Source organism: Oncorhynchus masou, chromosome 31 (genome assembly GCF_036934945.1).
Source record: "Oncorhynchus masou masou isolate Uvic2021 chromosome 31, UVic_Omas_1.1, whole genome shotgun sequence".
NCBI lineage: Eukaryota > Metazoa > Chordata > Actinopteri > Salmoniformes > Salmonidae > Oncorhynchus > Oncorhynchus masou.
Window position 1 is genome coordinate 30,470,998 of NC_088242.1, and position 21,853 is coordinate 30,492,850.

The 21,853-nt window shown below is 42.1% G+C and overlaps 1 protein-coding gene across 3 annotated transcripts; it reads left to right on the forward strand.

The window, feature by feature from the left end:
- The first annotated feature begins 1,234 nt into the window (after nt 1–1,234).
- On the forward strand, nt 1,235–20,684 carry parp9 (poly(ADP-ribose) polymerase family member 9). 3 transcript variants are annotated; one of them, XR_010452870.1, is made up of 10 exons: nt 1,235–1,402; nt 12,003–12,923; nt 13,109–13,324; nt 13,545–13,763; nt 14,034–14,139; nt 14,257–14,735; nt 14,840–14,999; nt 15,621–15,726; nt 16,047–16,248; nt 19,666–19,754. XR_010452870.1 is itself a non-coding variant. In XM_064950699.1 (8 exons), the coding sequence occupies exons 2-8, from the start codon at nt 12,042–12,044 to the stop codon at nt 19,956–19,958; spliced, it is 2,355 nt and encodes a 784-aa protein (XP_064806771.1). In that variant the 5' UTR covers nt 1,237–1,402; nt 12,003–12,041; the 3' UTR covers nt 19,959–20,684. The 3 variants fall into 3 exon arrangements, 2 of the variants coding, with proteins under 2 accessions (XP_064806771.1, XP_064806772.1); XM_064950699.1 differs by lacking the exons at nt 15,621–15,726; nt 16,047–16,248 and having other exon boundaries at nt 1,237–1,402; nt 19,666–20,684; XM_064950700.1 differs by lacking the exons at nt 15,621–15,726; nt 16,047–16,248 and having other exon boundaries at nt 1,238–1,402; nt 14,034–14,109; nt 19,666–20,684.
- Nucleotides 20,685–21,853: the final 1,169 nt, after the last annotated feature.

Genomic DNA, 21,853 nt, shown 5'->3' on the forward strand with positions numbered 1-21,853 from the left:
TGTCTGGCAGCGAAATAGTTCATTCAGCCTCATTTACTGCCTTTAAAAAAACATAGCTGGTATGGCTGAATTGCTTAAACAAATGTGCTGTCTACAGACAATTGAGATGTGCAAACTATTTTACTAGTGGACGACAAGCGGATAAGAGGCAATCCGTAATTTTGATTAAGACATGAGCGAGCCAGAACGGACTAGTCAATATAACTACTTGTTCAGCACTTTTGGAATATACAGCAACAGACTTCAGAACGTGCGCCGTTGTTACTTAGCTGCAGTATACATATCTCCCTGGCATATTACATCATTTCTGCAGCAGCATAGAAGACATTTTTGGCCTCGCGTTGTTGTAATGTGCTCACTTGAACAGGAAGGTGACGCGGCGGTCCTTCGTGGGCAAATTTTGTCATCAACGAAAGAGAAAGGATTTTGAAAGTAAGACGTTGACATGATCAATCCAATCAAAGCTACTGTAGATATAAAGTGATTTGATGTAATTGTATATGTGGCCAATGACCTTGAGCCTTCTTGGAAGGGCACTTCTAATGTAAGTCTATGGCAGGACACAAAGGGCTTACATTTTTGATGCCGACTAAGGGCGGGTGACCGAGTGTCCCCTTGAGTGACAGAACACTGAGCCAATCACGGTGCAATGCTCCTATTTTCTATTTTCTGCTGGCCAGCACCACCACCACAGAAAGCACTGAGCCAGGTTGAACACCTGCATTTTGGAGCTACCTGTTTGTTTTCGGCTTTATTAACACAATTGGATTTTAATTTAAATTGTTTGCAAATTGATATGTGACAAGTATTAATGCCAAAATAACATCAAAACAGGCAAGCCCCCAATTTATATATATATATTTTTGCAAAAGATGTGGGGCTCAAAACAGATGGGGCTCTGAATGACGGATGACAGGTCGCCACTGCCAGTACCACATCCGTATGGTGTTTCTGTCCATAACGTGACTGCAAGAGACAGATTGGAACGTCTGACAGGAATACGATGTTTTGAATTTGTTGATAAAATGCGGACATGATTGCGAGACACATGACAAAGCGCCAAAATTCGGGACTATCCCGCACAATACGGAACATGTGGTCACCCTAGACCGCCAAAAAAATCGATATTACCATAGTTTAGCATGTCTTTGCAGGGGGACTCTTATTTTGAAGAAAAAAACAAATCCGCGATCATGTTGCCATCATAATATCCTGCTGCTAGGAGAACGGTAGCATAATCATGTTTCGCTTCCAAGACGGGGGCGTGTTTAAATTTCATTTTACTGATAATTTCTTTCAGTTTCGAACTTTGTCGACGACGACTCGACGCATTGAATTCCATATTTTTGAATATCCAGTCGACTCGTCAGTTGCCTTTGCTATAAACTTTAGCTGCCGTCAGGTGAGTAGACTACGCAGCTTCACTATTTCTTTGCTGGTTGGTTCGATTGATGTAAAAGTACAGTAGGTACGTTGTGACAATGGGAGGGATATCGTCATCTGGAAACGGATTGTTAGATTAAGCTCGTTTTAAAGAGAGCCCGTTTCTGTATTTTGCTTGTGAGTGTGTTTTGGATCCATGGATGAGTGTGTTTTGGATCCATGGATAGTAGGCTATTTGTTGTCCATTTATGGCGCACGTGCAGGATTTTTATTTTGACATGTGTAAGCAGAGAGGAAGTGTGTCTAACAAGACCGACATTTGGAAAGTGTTTAAAACTGCTTCACATTGTGCGTTCGTAAATTCACTCTATCTACTCCGAGTCAAATGCTCTCATCCGAGTGGTAGAGCGCAGAAGAACTGCGGATTTTACGAACTGGCAACAACCGTTGACTATGACCATGTCAGTAAACGTAATTAAATTGCCTGCAGCACAGGACCAGTCACCAACGCTCTAGATAACAAACAGCCCAAGAGGCTATGCTAGGGCGAGAGGAATGGTCAGAGTTCGGTGTTCTCTCATTAGTGTCTGATACATCTACACTACTCCTCGGCCAGAACTTCCAGTGTGCGCGTTGAACGCTCAGAGAGCTATATGTATTTACGAACGCTTAGAGCGCACTCATATAATTTCTCGGGATTTTACCCCTGTGAAGAAGTTAGGTGAATTAAAACAGAACTGTTTTCCAAACCAATCTCCACTCCCCTGTATCTTATTTCCTGTAACTTGGGTCTCTTTCGGTTTGGGTCTCTCTTTCGGTTTTGGTCCACCAGCTTCAAACAACTATAAAACTAAATATTTTTGCTTATTGAAAATATTACACTGCGATTTAGATTCCCAGCAGCACCAGTTAGTGCTTGTTCTCTCACAAACTGAAATTGAGCGAACAGTGTATAACTTTAGCAACCATGACAGAGCATTGCATACACAGCTGCAATTGAAACGCTTGAGTGCTCACATTCTGACGATATAAAAATTTAACTGGCACTGTAGTAAATTTGGAACATCTTCTACGATGTTTTAACGGCGTTTGGCATCCAATAAATGTTGCATTACTGCCACCTACTAGACTGGCGTATAACTCCCATATACTTTGTTAAAAAAAATATATATAAAAACATACCTTACCATCTAACCATACACTCACTAAATTATTATATATTTTTTAACCCACCACCCTACTCCACATTTTAAATCTATTGCCCTATCTCAGGCCAACAGCCTGAACGGATGGGACATTACCACTTAACACACCCTGTAACTTTTCAAATCAAATTTTATTTGTCACATGGGATGCTTACTTACAAGCCCCTAACCAACAATGCTTTAAGTTAAGAAAACAATTGTGTTAAGTATTCTGATGTCAAGTCTCGCACACCCAAATATCTCTGCAGCTGCCGCCACAACCTACATTTTCTGCGACTTACGTTCCATCCCTGCAGTACAGTTGATAAACATTGCTAAAAATACAATCTTACTGAAACATATCACTTGTTGGCCTATTCCTCTGTACTGGTACAGATCTACTACTCACACCACTCCTCTCAGGAGCCTACCAGACAAGCTAAACTACTTCTATGCTCGCTTTGAGGCAAATAACACAGAAACATGCATGAAAGCACCAGCTGCTCCGGAAGACTGTGATCACGCTCTCCGCAGCCGATGTGAGTAAGACCTTTAAGCAGGTCAACATTCACAAGGCCGCAGGGACAGACGGATTACCAGGATGTCTACTTCGAGCATGTGCTGACCAACTGGCAAGTGTATTCACTGACATTTTCAACCTCTCCCTATCCGAGTCTGTAATACCAACATGTTTTAAGCAGACCACCATATCCCAGAAACCCTAGACCCACACCAATTTGCATACAACTCAAACAGATCCACAGATGATGCGATCTCTATTGCACTCAACACCTGGGCAAAAGGAACACTTACATGAGAATGCTATTCGTTGACTACAGTTCAGCGTTCAACACCATAGTGCCCTCAAAGCTCATTACTAAGCTAAGGACCCTGGGACTAAACACATCCCTCTGCAACTGGATCCTGGACGTCCTGACGGGCCGACCCCAAGTGGTAAGGGTAGGTAACAAAACATGTGCCACGCTTCTCCTCAACACAGAGGCCTCTAAGGGGGGTGTGCTCAGTCCCCTCCTGTACTCCCTGTTCACTCATGACTGCACGGCCAAGCACGACTCCAACTCCATTAAGTTTGCAGACACAACCGTGGTAGGCCTGATCACCGACAATGACGAGACAGCCTATAGGGAGGAGGTCAATCAACGAACCACCAATATAATTGGTGCACAATGAGGTCATTACTTGTTGTCTTCAAATCGGTTTCTTTCGGTCAATATGTCCCGCGAAAAGAATCATCATGTCTGGTTGTGTTACACCAGTTGATTGCAATGTAACCAAACATGACTGGATAAACGCATGTTTAGTGTGTATTTACATTGACTGTTTCGTCGAAAGTTGAATGAGACGTAATTCACGACACAAGCGGTTCACAAAATGTTTCGTGTTAGGCTATAAAAATGGATTTTGTCAAACAAAAGACCATTCATTGTGTAACAGTGAGCCTTGGGATTGCAAACAGAGGAAGGTAAATTATTTATTTTATTGCAATTTGTGATTGTTACGCCTGTGCTGCTTGAAATAGTATTTTGGTATGGGGCTCTGTCCTCCATATAACCGCATCGTATGCTTTCACCGTAAAGCTTTTTTGAAATCTGACAACGCAGTTGGATTACAAAGACTCCTCGGCTTTTTAACCATGTGAGACACTTGTATTTTCATGAATGTTTAATATTACTTATGTTACGAATCCCTTTTGGCCCGACAGTCTAGGGGGGATGGTAATGAGACTCGTAACATAACTCATGCAAATTATTATTGTGACAAAGGAAAAGTGTGAACGAAATAAGCACGACAACTGAAATCTACCGTCAAACTCTAGGTTTATTTATAAACACACGGTAATGGGGGGAGCAGGAAAAGGGGCTGAGCTGGACCCAAGGAAAGAAACAATAAGTATTCAAAAACACCCCTAAGCTAGACTAGCCTACTTTAACAACAGCTAACTAACTAACCAAAAATACAGTGGGTGGTCCGCCCAGTTCTAACTAGTGTATTTAACAAAGTTCACCTACGGGTAGTGTATGCCCATGGGCGACTTGTCTTGGTTTCCCCCTTTTCCACCAGCAATCAAACACAAACACCATAACCAAAAACAATACTCACAGGTGATGACAAAGTGCTATGAGGTGCTTAAACAAAAGAGAGGTTACGACACAAAGCGAGAGTGAAACACAGAGACCTACAGACATGGTATTTACAGAGAGATTGAGCTGAGCTCTAGAACAAACAAATGATGGGGTTTTTAAACCATGGGGAAAGAACTGTGATAGGTTTAGGAAATATGAGGAGGTGTGTCTTAATATAATAATAATATATCCCATTTAGCAGACGCTTTTGTCCAAAGCGACTTACAAGTCGGCTGGGGCCACTACTTTTTTACATATGGGTGGTCCCAGCGGGAATCGAACCCACGACGCTTGGCGTTGCAAGCGCCATGCTCTACCGACTGAGCCACACAGGACACACAGGTCTTCTGATTGATGATTGATTGGGGAGTGATGATTTTCACCTGTGAGGGGAGAAGGAGAGAAAAGAAACACACAGGATACACACACACACACACACACACAGGATAACTGTATCCGTAACACTATTTATGTAGCGCTCTGACATTTCACCGGATGTTGTCAAATTTAATCCCACTAACGGGATCTGTGCACTAAGAAGTTAATGTACACATTACCTCAACTAACCTGTGCCCCTGCCCTGTATATAGTCTCGCTATTGCTGTTTTACTGCTATTCTTTAATGACTTGATACTTTTATTTCTTATCCCTGTTCTTTTTTAACTGCATTGTTGTTTATGGGCTTGTAAGTAAGCATTTCACTGTGAGGTCACCTGTTGTATTTGGCACATGTGACTAATATTTTTTTATTTTACCTTTATTTAACTAGGCAAGTCAGTTAAGAACAAATTCTTATTTTCAATGATGGCCTAGGAACAGTGGGTTAACTGCCAGTTCAGGGGCAGAACGACAGATTTGTACCTTGTCAGCTTGGGGGTTTGAACTTGCAACCTTCAGGTTACTAGCCCAACACTCTAACCACTAGGCTACCCTGCTGCCCCGGCAGCTTTGATTTGATCCCTCCCCCTTTGACCCATCTTCCTTCATTGCCTCAGCATATGACAACTTCTGCACTACTCTAACCCTGGAAACCTCAACCTGCCTCTCTTGCACTGGCCATTTCTGATCCCCAGCCCCATGGGCACCCCTACAATTAACACATACCACTACTTTCCCCAATGCTACCCATTCCTTTGTCGCATCGCCTTCTGCACACTTCTCACACCTAGGAACCTCCCTCCTACACACTGCTGCCACATGCCCATAAGCTTAACACTTGTAGCAATGTAATGTATTTGGCACAAAAGCTTGTACAGGATCATTTAAATCCAAATATCACTTTGTCAAGCAAAGACTCATCAAAACTCAAAAGAACAGACGTCTCTGTTTCACCACTCACGCCATCCTGTCTGCGTCGCACCAAACGACGAGTTTCACCAACACCAGTAATTAGTGATGCACCGATATGACATTGTTGGCCGATATCCGATATGTTCCTTGCCAAAAAAATACGGTGCCGATATTTATAATTTTAGCGACCTTTTAAGCATTCTGGTACAGTTAAATAGTTAACACACACACGGATGCTGCGGTCTAAGGCACTGCATCTCAGTGCAAGAGGTGTCACTACAGTCCCTGGTTCGAATCCAGACTATCGCATCTGGCCGTGACTGGGAGTCCCATAGGGTGGTGCACAATTGGCCCAGTGTCGTCAGGGCCATCATTGTAAATAACAATTTGTTCTTAAGACTTGCCTAGTTAAAAAAAGGTTACACACACCACACTTAACAAAAAGTTATTTTGTTGGAATTTACGTATGTCCCTTCTTTCACTTACTTGCTGTGCTGTTTCGTTGTTTCATTCTCAACCAGGATTTATATGGAATGCCGTTTGGGTCTTTGCATGTCAATAAAGATACATGTCAAATAACACAATCTGTTTCAGTAGCTATATAGTTCTATCTACACATTTTCTATAGGATTGAGGTCAGGGCTTTGCCACTTCAATGCCTTAACTTTGTTGTCCTTAACCTTTCTAGCGCAGGCTCGACAACATTCCGCAGAAAAGGCAGCGCGCAAAATTCTAAAATATTTTTTAGAAATATGTAACTTTCACACATTAACAAGTCCAATACAGCAAATAAAAGATTAACAAGATGTTTATCTACCCATCGTGTCCCATTTCAACAATGTTTTACAGCTAGAGCACAACATATGATTATGTTTGATCACCGCCAAGTCGAAAAAACACACCGCCATTTGTCCAGCCAAAGATAGGAGTCACAAAAAGCAGAAATATAGATAAAATTAATCACTAACCTTTGATCTTCATCAGATGACACTCCTTGGACATCATATTACACATGTATGTTTTGTTCGATAATGTGCATATTTATATCCAAAAATCTGTTTACATTGCCGCCTTACGTGCAGTAATGTTTTGATTCCAAAATATCCAGGGATTTTGCAGAAATACTCATAATAAACATTGATAAAATATACTAGTGTTATTCACAGAATTAAAGATAGACTTCTCCTTAATGCAACCGCTGTGTCAGATTTCAAAAAAACTTTACGGAAAAAGCATAATCTGAGAACGGCGCTCAGAACCCAAAACAGCCAGAGGAATATCGGCCATTTTGGAATCAACAAAGTTAGAAACAGCCCCATAAATACTCACTTACCTTTGATCTTCATCAGAAGGCACTCCCAGGAATCCCAGTTCAACAGTAAATGACTGATTTGTTCCATAAATTATGGAACTTTATGTCCATAGCCACTTGTTGTTGGCGTGTTCTGCCCAGTAATCCATCTTCATGAGGCACAGCCACTTCATCCAGACAAAAACTCAAAGTTCCGTTACAGTCCTTTTAGAAACATGTCAAACGATGTATTTAAGCAATCGTTAGGATGTTTTTAACATAAAACATCAATGTTCCAACAGGAGAATTCCTTTTGACTTCAGAAAAGCTCTGGAACGAGAAGTAACTCTGTCGGGCGCGTGTGTCATGAGACCAAGGCTCTCTGCCAGACCACTGACTCAGAGGTCTTATGAGCCCCTCCTTTATAGTAGAATCCTCAAACCAGTTTCTAAAGACAGTTGACATCTAGTGGAAGCCCGAGGAAGTGCAACCGCATCCGTATCTCAATGTGCATTTGGTAGGCCAAGCTTTGAAAAACTACAAACCTCAGATGTCCTACTTCCTGGTTGGACTTTTCTCAGTTTTTGCCTGCCATATGAGTTCTGTTATATTCAGACATCATTCAAACGGTTTTAGAAACTTTAGAGTGTTTTCTATCTAATACTAATAATAATATGCATATATTAGTATCTGGGACAGAGTAGGGGGCAGTTCACTCTGGGCACACGATTCATCCAAAAGTGAAAATGCTGCCCCCTATCCCAAAAAGTTTAAGCCATTTGCAACAACTTTGGAAGTATGCTTGGGGTCATTGTCCATTTGGAAGACCCATTTGCGACCAAGCTTTAACTTACTGACATCTTGAGATGTTGCGTCAATATATCCACATAATTGTCCTTCCTCATGATGCCATCTATTTCGTGAATGGAACCAGTCCCTCTTGCAGCAAAGCACCCCCACAACATGATGCTGCCACCACCGTGCTTCACAGTTGGGATGGTGTCCTTCGGCTTGCAAGCCTCTCCCTTTTTCCTCCAAACATAACGATGGTCATTATGGCCAAACAGTTCTATTTTTGTTTCATCAAACCAGAGGACATTTCTCCAAAAAGTATGATCTTTGTCCCCATGAGCAGTTGCAAATCGTAGTCTGGCTTTTTTTATGACGGTTTTGGAACAGTGGCTTCTTCCTTGCTGAGCGGCCTTTCAGGTAATGTCGATATAGGACTCGTTTTACTGTGGATATAGATACATTTGTACCGGTTTCCTCCAGCATCTTCAAGGTCCTTTTGCTGTTGTTTTGGGATTGATTTTTGCACAAAAGTACGTTCATCTCTAGATGACAGAACACGTCTCCTTCCTGAGCGGTATGACGGCTGCGTGATCCAGAGGTGTTTATACTTGCGTACTGTTTGAACAGATGAACATGGTACCCCCAGGCATTTGGAAATTGCTCCCAAGGATGAACCAGATTTGTGGAAGTCTACAATTTTTTTTCTGAGGTCTTGGCTGACTTCACCACACCTACCACCTCCGATACTTCACCCTCATTCCCTTCCATTTCTCCTCTCTTCGATCTGGCGTACAGCTCAGTCTGCTTACACTTTCTACCATTCTTCAACAAACCATCTCCCTTTCGCTTCCTCTTTTTTGATGTACAATGTAGCGAAATACTCAAATGTCTAGTTCGACCCACTCTGCTTCAAAAGTTGTAACAGTCCGTAGCTAATGGATACAACTGGAGACATTATATCCCCCCTACTTATTGCACCAGCAGCTATAAACTGGTTGTGTACAGTGCCTTCGGAATGTATCGATTCCTTGACTTTTTCCACATTTTGTTACTTTACGGCCTTATTCTGAAATGGATCAAATGTTTTTCCCCAAATCAATCTACACACAATAGCCCAATTAAAAAACTGAAATGCATTACTTACAGCAAAGGGCCTGAACTTGTGAGACTCGAAATTGAGCTCCGGTACATCCTGTTTCTACGACTTGAAAATGATGCTGATTGGACATGATTTGGCAAGGCACACACCTGTCTATGTAAGGTCCCACAGTTGTCAGAGCAAAAACCAAGCCATGAGGTCGAAGGAATTCTCCGTAGACAGGATTGTCGGCACAGATCTGGGGAAGGGTAACAACATTTCTTCAGTATTGAAGGTCCCCAAGAACACAGTGGCCTCCATCATTCTTAAATGGAAGCCACTTCCTAAAGCTGGCTGCCTGGATAAACTGCGCAAATGGGGGTAGAATGGCCTTGGTCAGGGATGTGACCAAGAACCCGATGGTCACTGACAGAGCTTCAGAGTTCCTCTGTGCAGATAGAACAATCATCTCTGCAGCACTCCACCAATCAGGCCTTTATGGTAGAATGGCTAGACGGAAGCCACTCCTCAGTAAAATGCACATGACAGCCTGCTTGGTGTTTGCCAAAAGGCACGTAAAGACTCTCAGACCATGAGGAAACAATACTCTCTGGTCTGATGAAATGCCAAGTATCACATCTGGAGGAAACCTGGCACCATCCTTACGGTGAAGTATGGTGGTGGCAGCATCATGCTGTGGGTATGTTTTTTTTTTTTTCAGCAGCAGGGACTGGGAGACTAGTCAGGATCAAGAGAATGATTGAATGGAGCGAAGTACAGAGATCCTTGCTGAAAACCTGCTCCAGAGCACTCAGGACCTCAGACTGGGGCAAAGGTTCACCTTTCAACAGGACAATGACCCTAAGCACACAGCCAAGACAACACAGAAGTGGCTTCAGGACAAGTCTCTGAATGTCCTTGAGTGGCCCAGCCAGAGCCCAGACTTGAACCCGATCTAACATCTCCAGATAAACCTGTGATTAGTTGCGCAGCGACACACCCCATCCAACCTGACACAGCTTGTGAGGATCTGTAGAGAAGAATGGGAGGAATACCCCAAATGTATTTTGCAAACATTTCTAAAAGCAAAAACAGGTTTTGTCATTATGGGGGATTGTGTGTAGATTGGGGGGAGGGTTTATTCCTTTAATCAATTTTAGTATACGGCTGTAACATAAAAATGCGAAAATAGTCAAGTGGTCTAAATACTTTTATTTCCGAATGCACTGTATATGCTGTCTCGGGTAATTAAGTGAAACTAGCTCCAGTAGGCTAATTTGAGTGTGAACTGTGTTATTGTATTGGAATTACACACACACAGTTCAAACCACCCTTCTGTTGCAGCCTACAAAGTTGCAAGTATAGGCTAGCAAATTTGATTTTAAAATATAATGTGGCCTATTTGTATAATTAGTAGGCTGACTCTTTCTCTCACTGTTGCTTCATTTTTTATTCGCTTTCAACAGAAATGAAACGGGTTTAGTTGTCTTCATCTTCGTCTTTCTAATGACATCCTTGAATAATATAGGACTAGAATTAGATGCAGAAGGCGACGCTTTGATGTTTACAGATCTGAATAAATCACACGTTAGCTCTTCTTTCAATCTACCCGTGAGTTCTATTGGCTGTTGTATTTAACATTCAGCAAAAATAGTCTTCGAATAGTCTTGGTATAACAAATGCTAAAAAAAGTTGTGTATCTTTTCCTGCATACGTCTCCAAGAGCTAAGGAGTGTTTTTGTTGTTGAGGCCAGCAGAGCTCATGTGCTTGCATTTTGCGCAAGAGACTGAGGCTTTAAGTTCTAACCCATCATTAATTAGCTAAATATATGGCCGACACTACATTGAATGCATTACCTGCAAGAGGTAGGCTAGGACATGGATATACCGTAAACATGATCTATTTTTGATGCAATTTGAATGGAGTTGATAGAAAGAGTGCTCACGCGCGCACTGATTTTAAATCAACGATATCCAAGCGCTAGGCTGTTTTTTAAAAACTCTGCAACTGCAATAAGTAAATGCACATCTTTACAATTAAAAAAACAATGCGACCCCCCGAAAGCCAGATTCAGATGGGTAAATTAGACGCGCATTCAGTCTTTATATTACTGTAGCATAGGCTATGCTGCAGCAAATGTACCTGTCACAAACCAGAAAGTTACCACGTCCCCACCTTGAGCATTGATTTAATCATGCAGAGGCCGTAGAGAAGCCATGTTTAGACATCGCATATCATTTAACAGTTCCATTTCATGCTGTTCATAGAAATCATTTACCATTTTCTTGCAATTATTTATCCTGGGAAAATGGAGTGGTTTTGTGCGGTAAATCTCGGTAATCGGATTCCCGCCATTCAACCCTAATTTACACCCTGCGATATTTATGCTTTACTTGAATGTAATATTAAATTCAATATTGTTGAGCTTGTGAGTAATATTATTGACTAGTCTTTTTTTTAATGTACTTATTTATCCAGATCAGTCAAGTAAGTTTACTTTCAGTTTTGATTATAGCCTAGTCCTCAAGGTCAGTGTTGTTCCAGCAAAACAGCTTGATCTGATGTCCCAGCCTATAGAGATCCTCTGATGTAAATAAAGTATTGTTTTCATAATTATCAAATGAATAGGTGATACAATCATATTTAGTTTGTTGGTAATGTAAGCTAGACCATGTGAATGGAAAAAAATAAATAATAATCAAATCGGATAACATAATGTAGACTATTACAAAAAAAAAACTTCTATAATGAAAGGTTGTCATGTTCATAAGAAGCTCATTTGACTTGTGTAATGTATGCCTTGATTGCATATGACATCTTACACTCATGTTTTCCTCAGTCCTCAGAACAACATTGGATACCCTGTATTGTGTGAGCCATGGCCAAGTCAGAGAATTTCCCACTGGAGAAGGAGATAGTGAGCATCCTGGGCCAATGTGGACCAGCTCTGACTTACGCACTGCAAAGCAAGTTTGGATGCACTGCCGTACTCCATGGTGTGGATGTTGCCGGACAGTCCATGCAGCCTGAGATGAGGTTGTCTACCGTGCTGTCCAAGGGCCTCAGGGTGTCTGTATGGAGGGACGACCTTACCACTCACCGTGGCGTAGAGGCTGTGGTCAACGCGGCCAATGAGCACCTCAGTCATGGGGGAGGTCTCGCCAAGGCGCTTAGCGATGCCGGTGGCCCAGATATCCAGCTAGAGAGTGACTGGTACATAAAGACCAACGGAAAGTTGTTAACGGGAGATGCCATCGTTGCCCAACCTGGATACCTTCCATACAAGAAGATCATTCATGCCGTTGGTCCAAGCCTACCATACAACCCCAAAAAATATGATGTTAATACTGCCACACAAATACTTGAAAAGGTTGTTAAAAACATTCTAGAGGAGGTAAAGAAACATAATCTGAAGTCTGTTGCCATTCCTGCTATAAGTTCTGGCTTGTTCAACTTTCCCTTGCCACTCTGTGCAGATGTCATTGTTAAAACCCTGAAACACTACCATGATCACCATTACTCCGGGGCTCCTTTAGAGGTTCGCCTTGTCAATCACGATGACCTATCGGCTGGGGAGATGGAGAGAGCATGCAGTGAAATACTGGGGTCAACGGTTTCACACCGTCAACCAGCGGCAGCTCGGGGGCAGCCACCTAAAGCTTCATACAGTGAAGTTGTGAGTCACGGAAAAGGCTCAACTTTCATGAAAGTCAACAATGTCACTCTGAACCTCAAACAAGGATACATTGAGAAACAGAAGGTACAATTAAAAGAAAATGGAACATAAAAAGGATAAATAATCAGAATTGAATGGTAGACATGACTGATGGAGGAATGTGTGTGAATATTTGGCTCTGGTTCAGCATTTGGAACATATTTCCAAATATATGAAAAGCTTTAACTGTTATTAACTGATATTCTCTCTTGCTTGTCTTTTATTGACAGACGGGCGTCATTGTGAACACAATTTCTTCCAACCTTGATTTGTCATCCGGGGCAATATCCAAAGCAATTCTGGGAGAGGCTGGAAAAGGCATACAGGTGGAGATATCGAATTACTACAACAAATACAGTGACGTTATTGAGACCGCTGGACACAATTTATCATGCAGTTACGTATACCACACGATATGTCCTCGCAAAGGTCAAGCATCTGATAAGGTAAATGCAAATAAGGTTTTAAGATATTCAACTACACTAAAAATGTACTGTTGCGATCAAACACAAAATAGTTATCCTACCTCGTTCCTAGCAATATGTTAAGGGTAGTATATCAAAGATCTGGACTAGAGACATAGTAAAATATAGTTAGAAGTATAACGTATAGAATAAAAAAACTGGACAAGTAATTTGTAAGCTTTCTGTATTCTTGTCATGACAGGTTCTTGGTGATGTCATCTCAAAGTGTCTGAGCATGGCCCAAAAAAACCGTCTGTCATCAATCTCCTTCCCAGCCATTGGTACTGGTATGTTGGGCTTCAACAAGCAAGAGGTTGCCAAGATTATGATGGACACAGCAGTGAAATTTGCCAAGCAAAACAATGGCACGAACATGGATATCTATTATGTTATATATCCAGAGGACACTGAGACATATAGGGTAAAAGTATTATTATTATTATTATTACGATCAAAGTATTATCAGTCATTTTTATACTAATCCTTCGTGGCCTGGTAATCGTCCCACAGCTCTTTGACGATTTCACTCTTTTGAAATGAAATTACTTAGCCGTTTTCGAACTGAAGAGTTGTGAATATGATACATTTCTAAACCAAAATACTTCATTTCTTTGCCGTCTGTCGTCTTATGGACACCAGAGTTGATATAGCCTATTTACCAGTCATCACATATTTCTGCTCTTTTCCACAGGCCTTTGAAGACAAACTGAAATCTCTTCAAGGCGCAACACAATATTCTAGCTCCATCAACAGTGCCTCCGCTCAAGGTGAGATCCCAGTCAAAAGAAGTAGAAGTGGTATGTTATTATCATTTGTGTGTTAACAGAACTCTTGATACAACATATTTATTACAGCGGTTTTTGCACAATGCATGCAGTATTTTGGATTAAATTATTTTGTGTCTTGTCTGCAAGTGTTGGAGACCACAACTGGCTATTTTGACTCCAGAGATTCAAGGGAACGCGCACAACCATATATTGAGCTCAGCAGTGCCTTTGATGAGACATTGAAAGAGGCCAGATCCTGGTATTTTTCTGTTTTCAACCCTGTCTCCAAGAATGTCTTCACCATTCGCAACAATTTCATCCAGCACTTTGGTGAACATGAGGTTGGAAAGCTGCTGACCTTTCAGACCAAGTTCAACGTTTCCATTGAGGTGTTCTTCAAAGATGGTTGTGCCGGCGTGAACATCCATGGGGTTTCTAGAGATGTCAAAGCTGCTGTATTAGAGGTAGAAGCCATGTGCTGCAAAGTCCAAGAGGATTTCGCAAAAGAAGAGGAGACGGACATGGGCCTGAACACTTCCACTAGTTCCACAAGGAAGCCTGTCGACGAGAGCAGTTCTGACTATAGACAAAGACAGCGGAATTTTTCCGGGCTTAATATTGTCAGGGTGAGTGTCCACACAAGAAACAACAGATTTAACATTAAAGGTGCAATCTGTGATATTAACTGCTTGATAACCAATCAAATATGGTTATGGCAAATGTGTTACAGGTTGAGAAAGTGGAGAACCGTGCCCTAAAGCAGGTCTTCGAGCTTAAAAAGAAGCAGTTGGACGTGTCTACCTCTCAGCGAATGTACCAGCGCCTGCCAGCGCAATACTGTCATCTGCTCACCAGAGTGGGCTTCCAGAGGGAGTTTGCACCACCTGATGGTAAGAGAGAAGCCACCTATTCATGAGATGTACATTGCGTTGCAATATTGCAACTGCATATTCTGCTTAATGCATTCTCAATTGGAGCTGATGAACTTTGCCCACTAAAGTCAACATTGCTGTCTAAAGTAAATTTGACAACGTCATAATGATGGCAAAGTTGTTTCCGACTAATAATTTGCCTACTTTAGCAATGTCATCGTATTACCTGGCCGCTACAGTGTAATTTAGACCAAACGGTCACTAGCCCCAGTTCAGAATGACTGGTCACGACTCGACTTTTGGACGCAACTATTGCTGAGGCGTCTGTAGAACTTTGATAACAATAGCATGAGGCAACCGATTGACAGAGGTGCAACCCTTGAATAAAAACAGATTCTATTCATTCTAATGACATTCTTTGTGTTCTATTTATATGGAACCAGCACTGTGTTTAAAGAATAGCTCTGAAATAATTGTTGTGAAGCAATTAATTTAATGTATTACTGCAATATGTAACCTTCTGGGTGACCCAACTAGGGTTGCAAAGGGTCGGAAACTTTCCGGAATTTGTCAGGAAATTTTTCATGGGAACTTATGCCTGGGACTTTTGGGAATTTTGCTTACCCTCTGCATGCACAGTGTATTCTTCCATCACATGTGCAGATTCTCAAGATCTTGCACACTAATGAGATGCTATTGAGCCCACACTTCTACACTGTCTGAGCCAAGGACTACATGCTTTCTGGTAAGTCTTGATTAAAATACTGGGTGGGGTGAATATATTTTATATTACATATGATTTTTTTAGTTAACTAGTAAATAGTAGCCTACAACAGTGTGTTTAAATAATTTCTAACTTGTTAACAATTTCTGCTAGTTCGTATTTGCTACCATGTGGGTTTTAGCTTATTTGAGCCTGCTAAGGAGTGTGAATTCACCATACATGCTTCATTTTAAAACATGTATCTTACAAAGGAGTAGTTAGATTAAATGCTTAACAATTTACCTGTACATGGAATTGTATTTGTTTTTTGTACTCATATTTGCCCCCACTTATCTCTACAGGAAAATTGCACGGGCACCATCTGATGTGTGGAGACCTTTCACTGCAGCAAATGTAGAAGGAGAAGCTGTGTACATTTGCAAATACTGTGTCAAATCATATGTGAAGAATGCAACAAAGATACAGAATCATCTGACCAAGTGCATAAAGTTCCCTCAGCGCTCACAGCAAGCAACCTCAAAAGTCCCTAAACTTCTATTTGAGGTGAAAATGATGAATGACACCTTATCGATAGCAACAGCTCATGGTCCTCCTGGAATCAGAAGTTTTTTTGACTCAATGGAGGAATGTAGTCAAAGAAATGCTGATGAATGTCTTGCTTAAGCTGTGTATGCAACTGGTTCACCTCTGCTCACAGGCAATGTGTATTGGAAGATATTTCTGAATTTTCTTCGCCCAGCATACACCCCTCCAACCAGAGATGCTTAATCTACTAATTTACTGGTTGCAGAGTTCAAGTGAAGGTCAAGCAAATCATAGAGAAAGCAGACTGTATTGCAGTCATCTCTGATGGTTGGTCGAATGTTCGCGGGCAAGGAATAATTAACTACATTTTCACCCCTCAACCAGTATTCTACAAGAGCACAGACACAAGGGGCAAGATGCACCGGTCTCTACATTGCAGATGAGCTGAAGACAGTCATCAATGACCTTGGACCACAGAAGGCATTTGAACTGGTGACAGACAATGCTGCAAACATGAAGGCTGCTTGGTCTAAAGTGGTGTCCTACCCTCACATTACACCCATTGACTTTGCTGCTCATGCATTGAATCTGCTCCTCAAGGACATCATGGCACTGAAAACAATGGATACACTCTACAAGAGAGCCAACCACATTGATGCTGCCCAGCAACACACGTTGGGGTGGTGTTGTAATCATGTTTGACAGTCTCCTGGAGGGGAAGGAGTCTCCAAGAAATGGCCATATCACAGTCTGCCGATATGGACAGCCCCATCAAGAGGATCTTCCTGGATGATGTATTTTGGGAGAGAGTGGTAAGCAGCCTGAAACTCCTGAAACCTATAGCAGTAGCCATTGCACGGCTTGAGGGAGACGATGCCTGAAGCCCATACACGCCGCAGCATACATGTTGGACCCCAGGTATGCTGGCAAGAGCATCCTGTCTGGTGCAGAGATCAAGGCCTATGGTGTCATCACTACTGTGTCTCGCCACCTTGGCCTGGATGAGGGAAAGTTTCTTGGCAGTCTGGCGAAGTACACTTCCAAGCAAGGACTTTGGGATGGAGATGCAATATGCTAGTTGTGCCAACGGATCTCATCAGCCACCTGGTGGAAGGGACTTTGTGGCTCTGAGGCGCTTTCCCCTGTTGCCTCCATCATCCTCCAAATCCCACCATCATCAGCCGCCTCAGAGCGCAACTGGTTCTTGTTTTGGAGCACACACCAAAGCACGCAACAGGTTGACCAATACAAGGGTTGAAAAATTGGTGGCTATCCGTGCAAATTTGAGGCTTTTTGAGCCTGACAACGAGCCATTCTCAACAAGGTTGGAAAGTGACAGTGAAGATGCAGCCTCAGAATCTGATGTTCAAAAGGTGGACATTGAGGAGGTCCAAGGAGAAGACATTGAAGCCTGAGAGGAAGACAACCAAAGCTTTAGTTTCTAGACTATCATTTTACAGATGTATGTTGAAAACATTTTTGGGAGATGTAATTGAGCATTGGGGATCATTCAATATTTATTTATTTTGTTCAGTTGAAATCATCCCATGTGAAGAGTAAACTCATTGAATTAAAGTTCAATTTGTAACTCAATTATTTTTTTTCTATTGGAAGGATTTAATCATTTGCAATTATGTCTACTTATGATAAGGTCAAATGTTTGTCTCCATATGGTAAATAAACTCAACAAAAAAAGAAACTGACATTTTCCAGGACCGTCTTTCAAAGATAATTCGTAAAAAACTAAACTTCACAGATCTTCATTGTAAAGGGTTTAAACACTGTTTCCATGCTTGTTCAATGAACCATAAACAATTAATGAACATGCACCTGTGGAACGGTTGTTAAGACACTAACAGCTTACAGATGGTAGGCAATTAAGGTCACAGTTCTGAAACTGGCCTTTTTACTGACTGAAAAACACCAAAAGAAAGATGCCCAGGGTCCCTGCTCATCTGTGTGAAAGTGCCTTAGGCATGCTTCAAGGAGGAATGAGGACTGCAGATGTGGCCAAGGCAATAAATTGCAATGTCCGTTCTGTGAGATGCCTAAGACAGCGCTACAGGGAGACCGGACGGACAGCTGATCGTCCTCGCAGTGGCAGCCCATGTGTAGCACAGGATCGGTACATTCGAACATCACACCTGCAGGACAGGTACAGGATGGCAACAACTGCCCGAGTTACACCAGGAACGCACTATCCCTCCATCAGTGCTCAGATTGTCTGCAATTGGCTGAGAGAGGCTGGACTGAGGGATTGTAGGCCTGTTGTAAGGCAGGTCCTCACCAGACATCACCGGCAACAACGTCACCTATGGGCACAAACCCACCGTCGCTGGACCAGACAGGACTGGCAAAAGGTGTTCTTTGACGCCGAGTCATGGTTTTATCTTACCAGGGGTGATGGTCGGATTCTCGTTTATCGTTGAAGGAATGAGCGTTACACCGAGGCCTGTACTCTGGAGCGGGATCAATTTGGAGGTGGAGTGTCCGTCAGGGTCTGGGGCGGTGTGTCACAGCATCATCGGACTGAGCTTGTCATTCCAGGCAAACTCAATACTGTGCGTTACAGGGAAGACCTCTTCCTCCCTCGTGTGGTACCCTTCCTGCAGGCTCATCCTGACATGACCCTCCAGCATGACAATGCCACCAGCCATGCTGCTCATTCTGCGTGATTTCCTGCAAGACCGGAATGTCAGTGTTCTGCCATGGCCAGCGAAGAGCCCGGATCTCAATCCCATTGAGCACGTCTGGGACATGTTGGATTGGAGGGTGAGGGGTAGGGCCATTCCCCCCAGAAAAGTCCAGGAACTTGTAGGTGCCTTGTTGGAAGAGTGGGGTAACATCTCACAGCAAGAACTGACAAAACTGGTACAGTCCATGAGGAGGAGATGCACCACAGTACTTAATGCAGCTTGTGGCCACACACCCTTTGTTCAGGGACACATTATCCCATTTCTGTCAGTCACATGTCTGTGGAACTTGTTCAGTTTGTCTGTTGTTGATTTTTATGTTCATACAAATATTTACTCATGTTAAATTTGCTGAAGACAAAAGCAGTTGACAGTGTGAGGATGTTTCTTTTTTGCTGAGTTTATATCCAATGCAAAAAACATCTACATTTAACATGGTAATTCCCACAGTTTCCACCTCTGAATATTCTAGACCCAACCAAATTAAATGTGTTTTATAGATCTGTCACTCATTGAAAGCAAGTCTAAGAAGTGTAGATCTGTTCTATTTCTGTGCTTTTTTTGGTTGTGGAGAATATATTTTAGTGGGTTAGATGTTACAATGATTCTCTACGCTATACTTGCTTGTTTTGTCATAAACTGAAATTAGGCCAACTATTCAAAATTTAGCAACCAGGAAATGGAGAGATTTCTGGATAGTGCATCTTTAATTTTATTATTGATGTGTTACTTTCATCCGTAGTGCAAATCTATGGAGAGGGGATCTACTTCAGTGGCAGTGTGGATGGGGCAAAGAAGCAGTGGAAAGGCTTGGCAGACGAGGCATACCTGTACTTCGTTGAGGCGCAAGTGCTGACAGGGAAGTCCACACATGGCTCACCAGATCTTATTGTGCCACCGGAGATGTCCAGTGGAGACCCCATCACTCTTTATGACAGCGTGAAAGGGGGTGTGGACACCTGTGTCATCTTCAATGGTCACCAGGCCCTACCTGAATATCTGATCATCTGCAAAAATGAAGTTGCTAATTGGTGAAAAGTAGTCGTATGAAAGTCATATTGTTTTAAAATAACCATATTTATCTTTCATTTGTGCCCTACTGTAGACTATGCAGGAAAACTGCATTTAGATCCACTTTATTATCCCATCGGGGAAATTAATTTGGTCATGTGCTGAAGACTACATGAAAATCGAGAAACTACACAATATAATTCATTCAAAGTGCTATAGCTACACATTTAAAATGAAAGTGCAATATGCTGAAGACTCGAGGGACCAACAGACACTTATACAGCCTAAAGACTGTTGGAGTAAGAGTCCCCATATCTATCTGTTTTGATTTTCTTTTGAAGAAGTCTCTTTCCCCTTGTCCGGCTGCTGCTGCGACTGCGTTTTGAGTGAAGGGGATGTGTACTGTCCTGTGAAATGCTTTCACGTTTTAGTTTTGTGTATAGGTTGGTGGCTGATTCTTGATCTTTCCAAATTATCCTTCCCGCCATCTTAATCAAGCGCTGAAGCTTGACTTGGTCTTCCAAACACGCATGTCAGACCAAAGGACGGCACACGCTGCAGGACAGATTTATTATAGAGGCTTGGTCTGGTTGGAGGGAAATTGAATTCAGACATGTTTGCTTCACATTTTATATAGTTTTAATTGGTTATGGTTTTGTTTCATTTTCTACTTCAATGTCAAAGCATTATGGTTTCAGTTTATAACCAACAAAATGAATGCAGTTTGAATAAATGTTATCATTTCAGCAATGGGTTGTATGTAATTTTTATTGATAATACTGACAATCCTTTGTTTTGTAATGAGTGTTTTATTGGTATAGCATTATGTAAAAGTATAGCAAAATGCTTTGGTAGAGTAATTCGCTCTTATTACACTGATACTGTTACATAAACAGAACTCCATACTAGGCATCAATGAACAAGGCATTAAGCTATTTTATTAGATTTATGTAAAAAGGTTATGGTTCACAACATTCTGGCAATGAGCAGCTTGGAAGGACTACAGAGTAAGGTTTTGCCATATTGAATTAAACAATGAAATATACTGTAACTGCTTACATACTGATACTGTACTTCCACCTAGTACATCAATAATTAAAATATGATTTGAGTTTTAACCAGACTCCAACAATGTCCCTGCAACAATTTCAAAGATCTTACGGAGTTACAGATCATATAAGGAAATCAGTAAATTGAAATGCATTCAATAGGCCTTTATCTATGGATTTCACATGACTGGGAATACATATGCATCTGTTGGTCACAGACGCATTAAAAAGGCATGGATTGGAAAACCAGTCGGTATCTGGTGTGACCATTTGCCTCATGCCACGCAACATCTGCTTCTCAGAGTTGATCAGGCTGTTGTTTCTGGAATGTTGTCCCACTCCTCTTCAATGGCTGTGCGAAGTTGCCGGATATTGGTGGGAACTGGAACACGCTGATCTTCCTGTCTATCCAGAGCATCCCTAACATTATCAATGGGTGACCAATTGGGACATTTTCACATTCCAGGAATGGGGGCGTGCATTATTGTTCTGAAACATGGTGGCGGATGAATGGCACGACTGGGCCTCAGGATCTCGCCACGGTATCTCTGTGCATTCAAAGTGTCATCTATAAAATGCAATTGTGTTTGTTGTCCGTAGCTTATGCCTGCCCATACCATAACCCCACAACCACCATGGGGCACTCTGTTCACAACGTTGACATCAGCAAACAGCTCGCCCACACAACGCCATAACAGTCTGCCTTCTGCCCGGTACAGTTGAAACTGGGATTAATCCGTGAAGAGCAGTCAGGTCAAGACCCTGGTGAGGATGACGAGCAAGCAGATGGCCTTCCCTGAGATGGTTTCTGACAGTTTGTGCAGAAATTATTCAGTTGTGCAAACCCACAGTTTCATCAGCTGCCCGGGT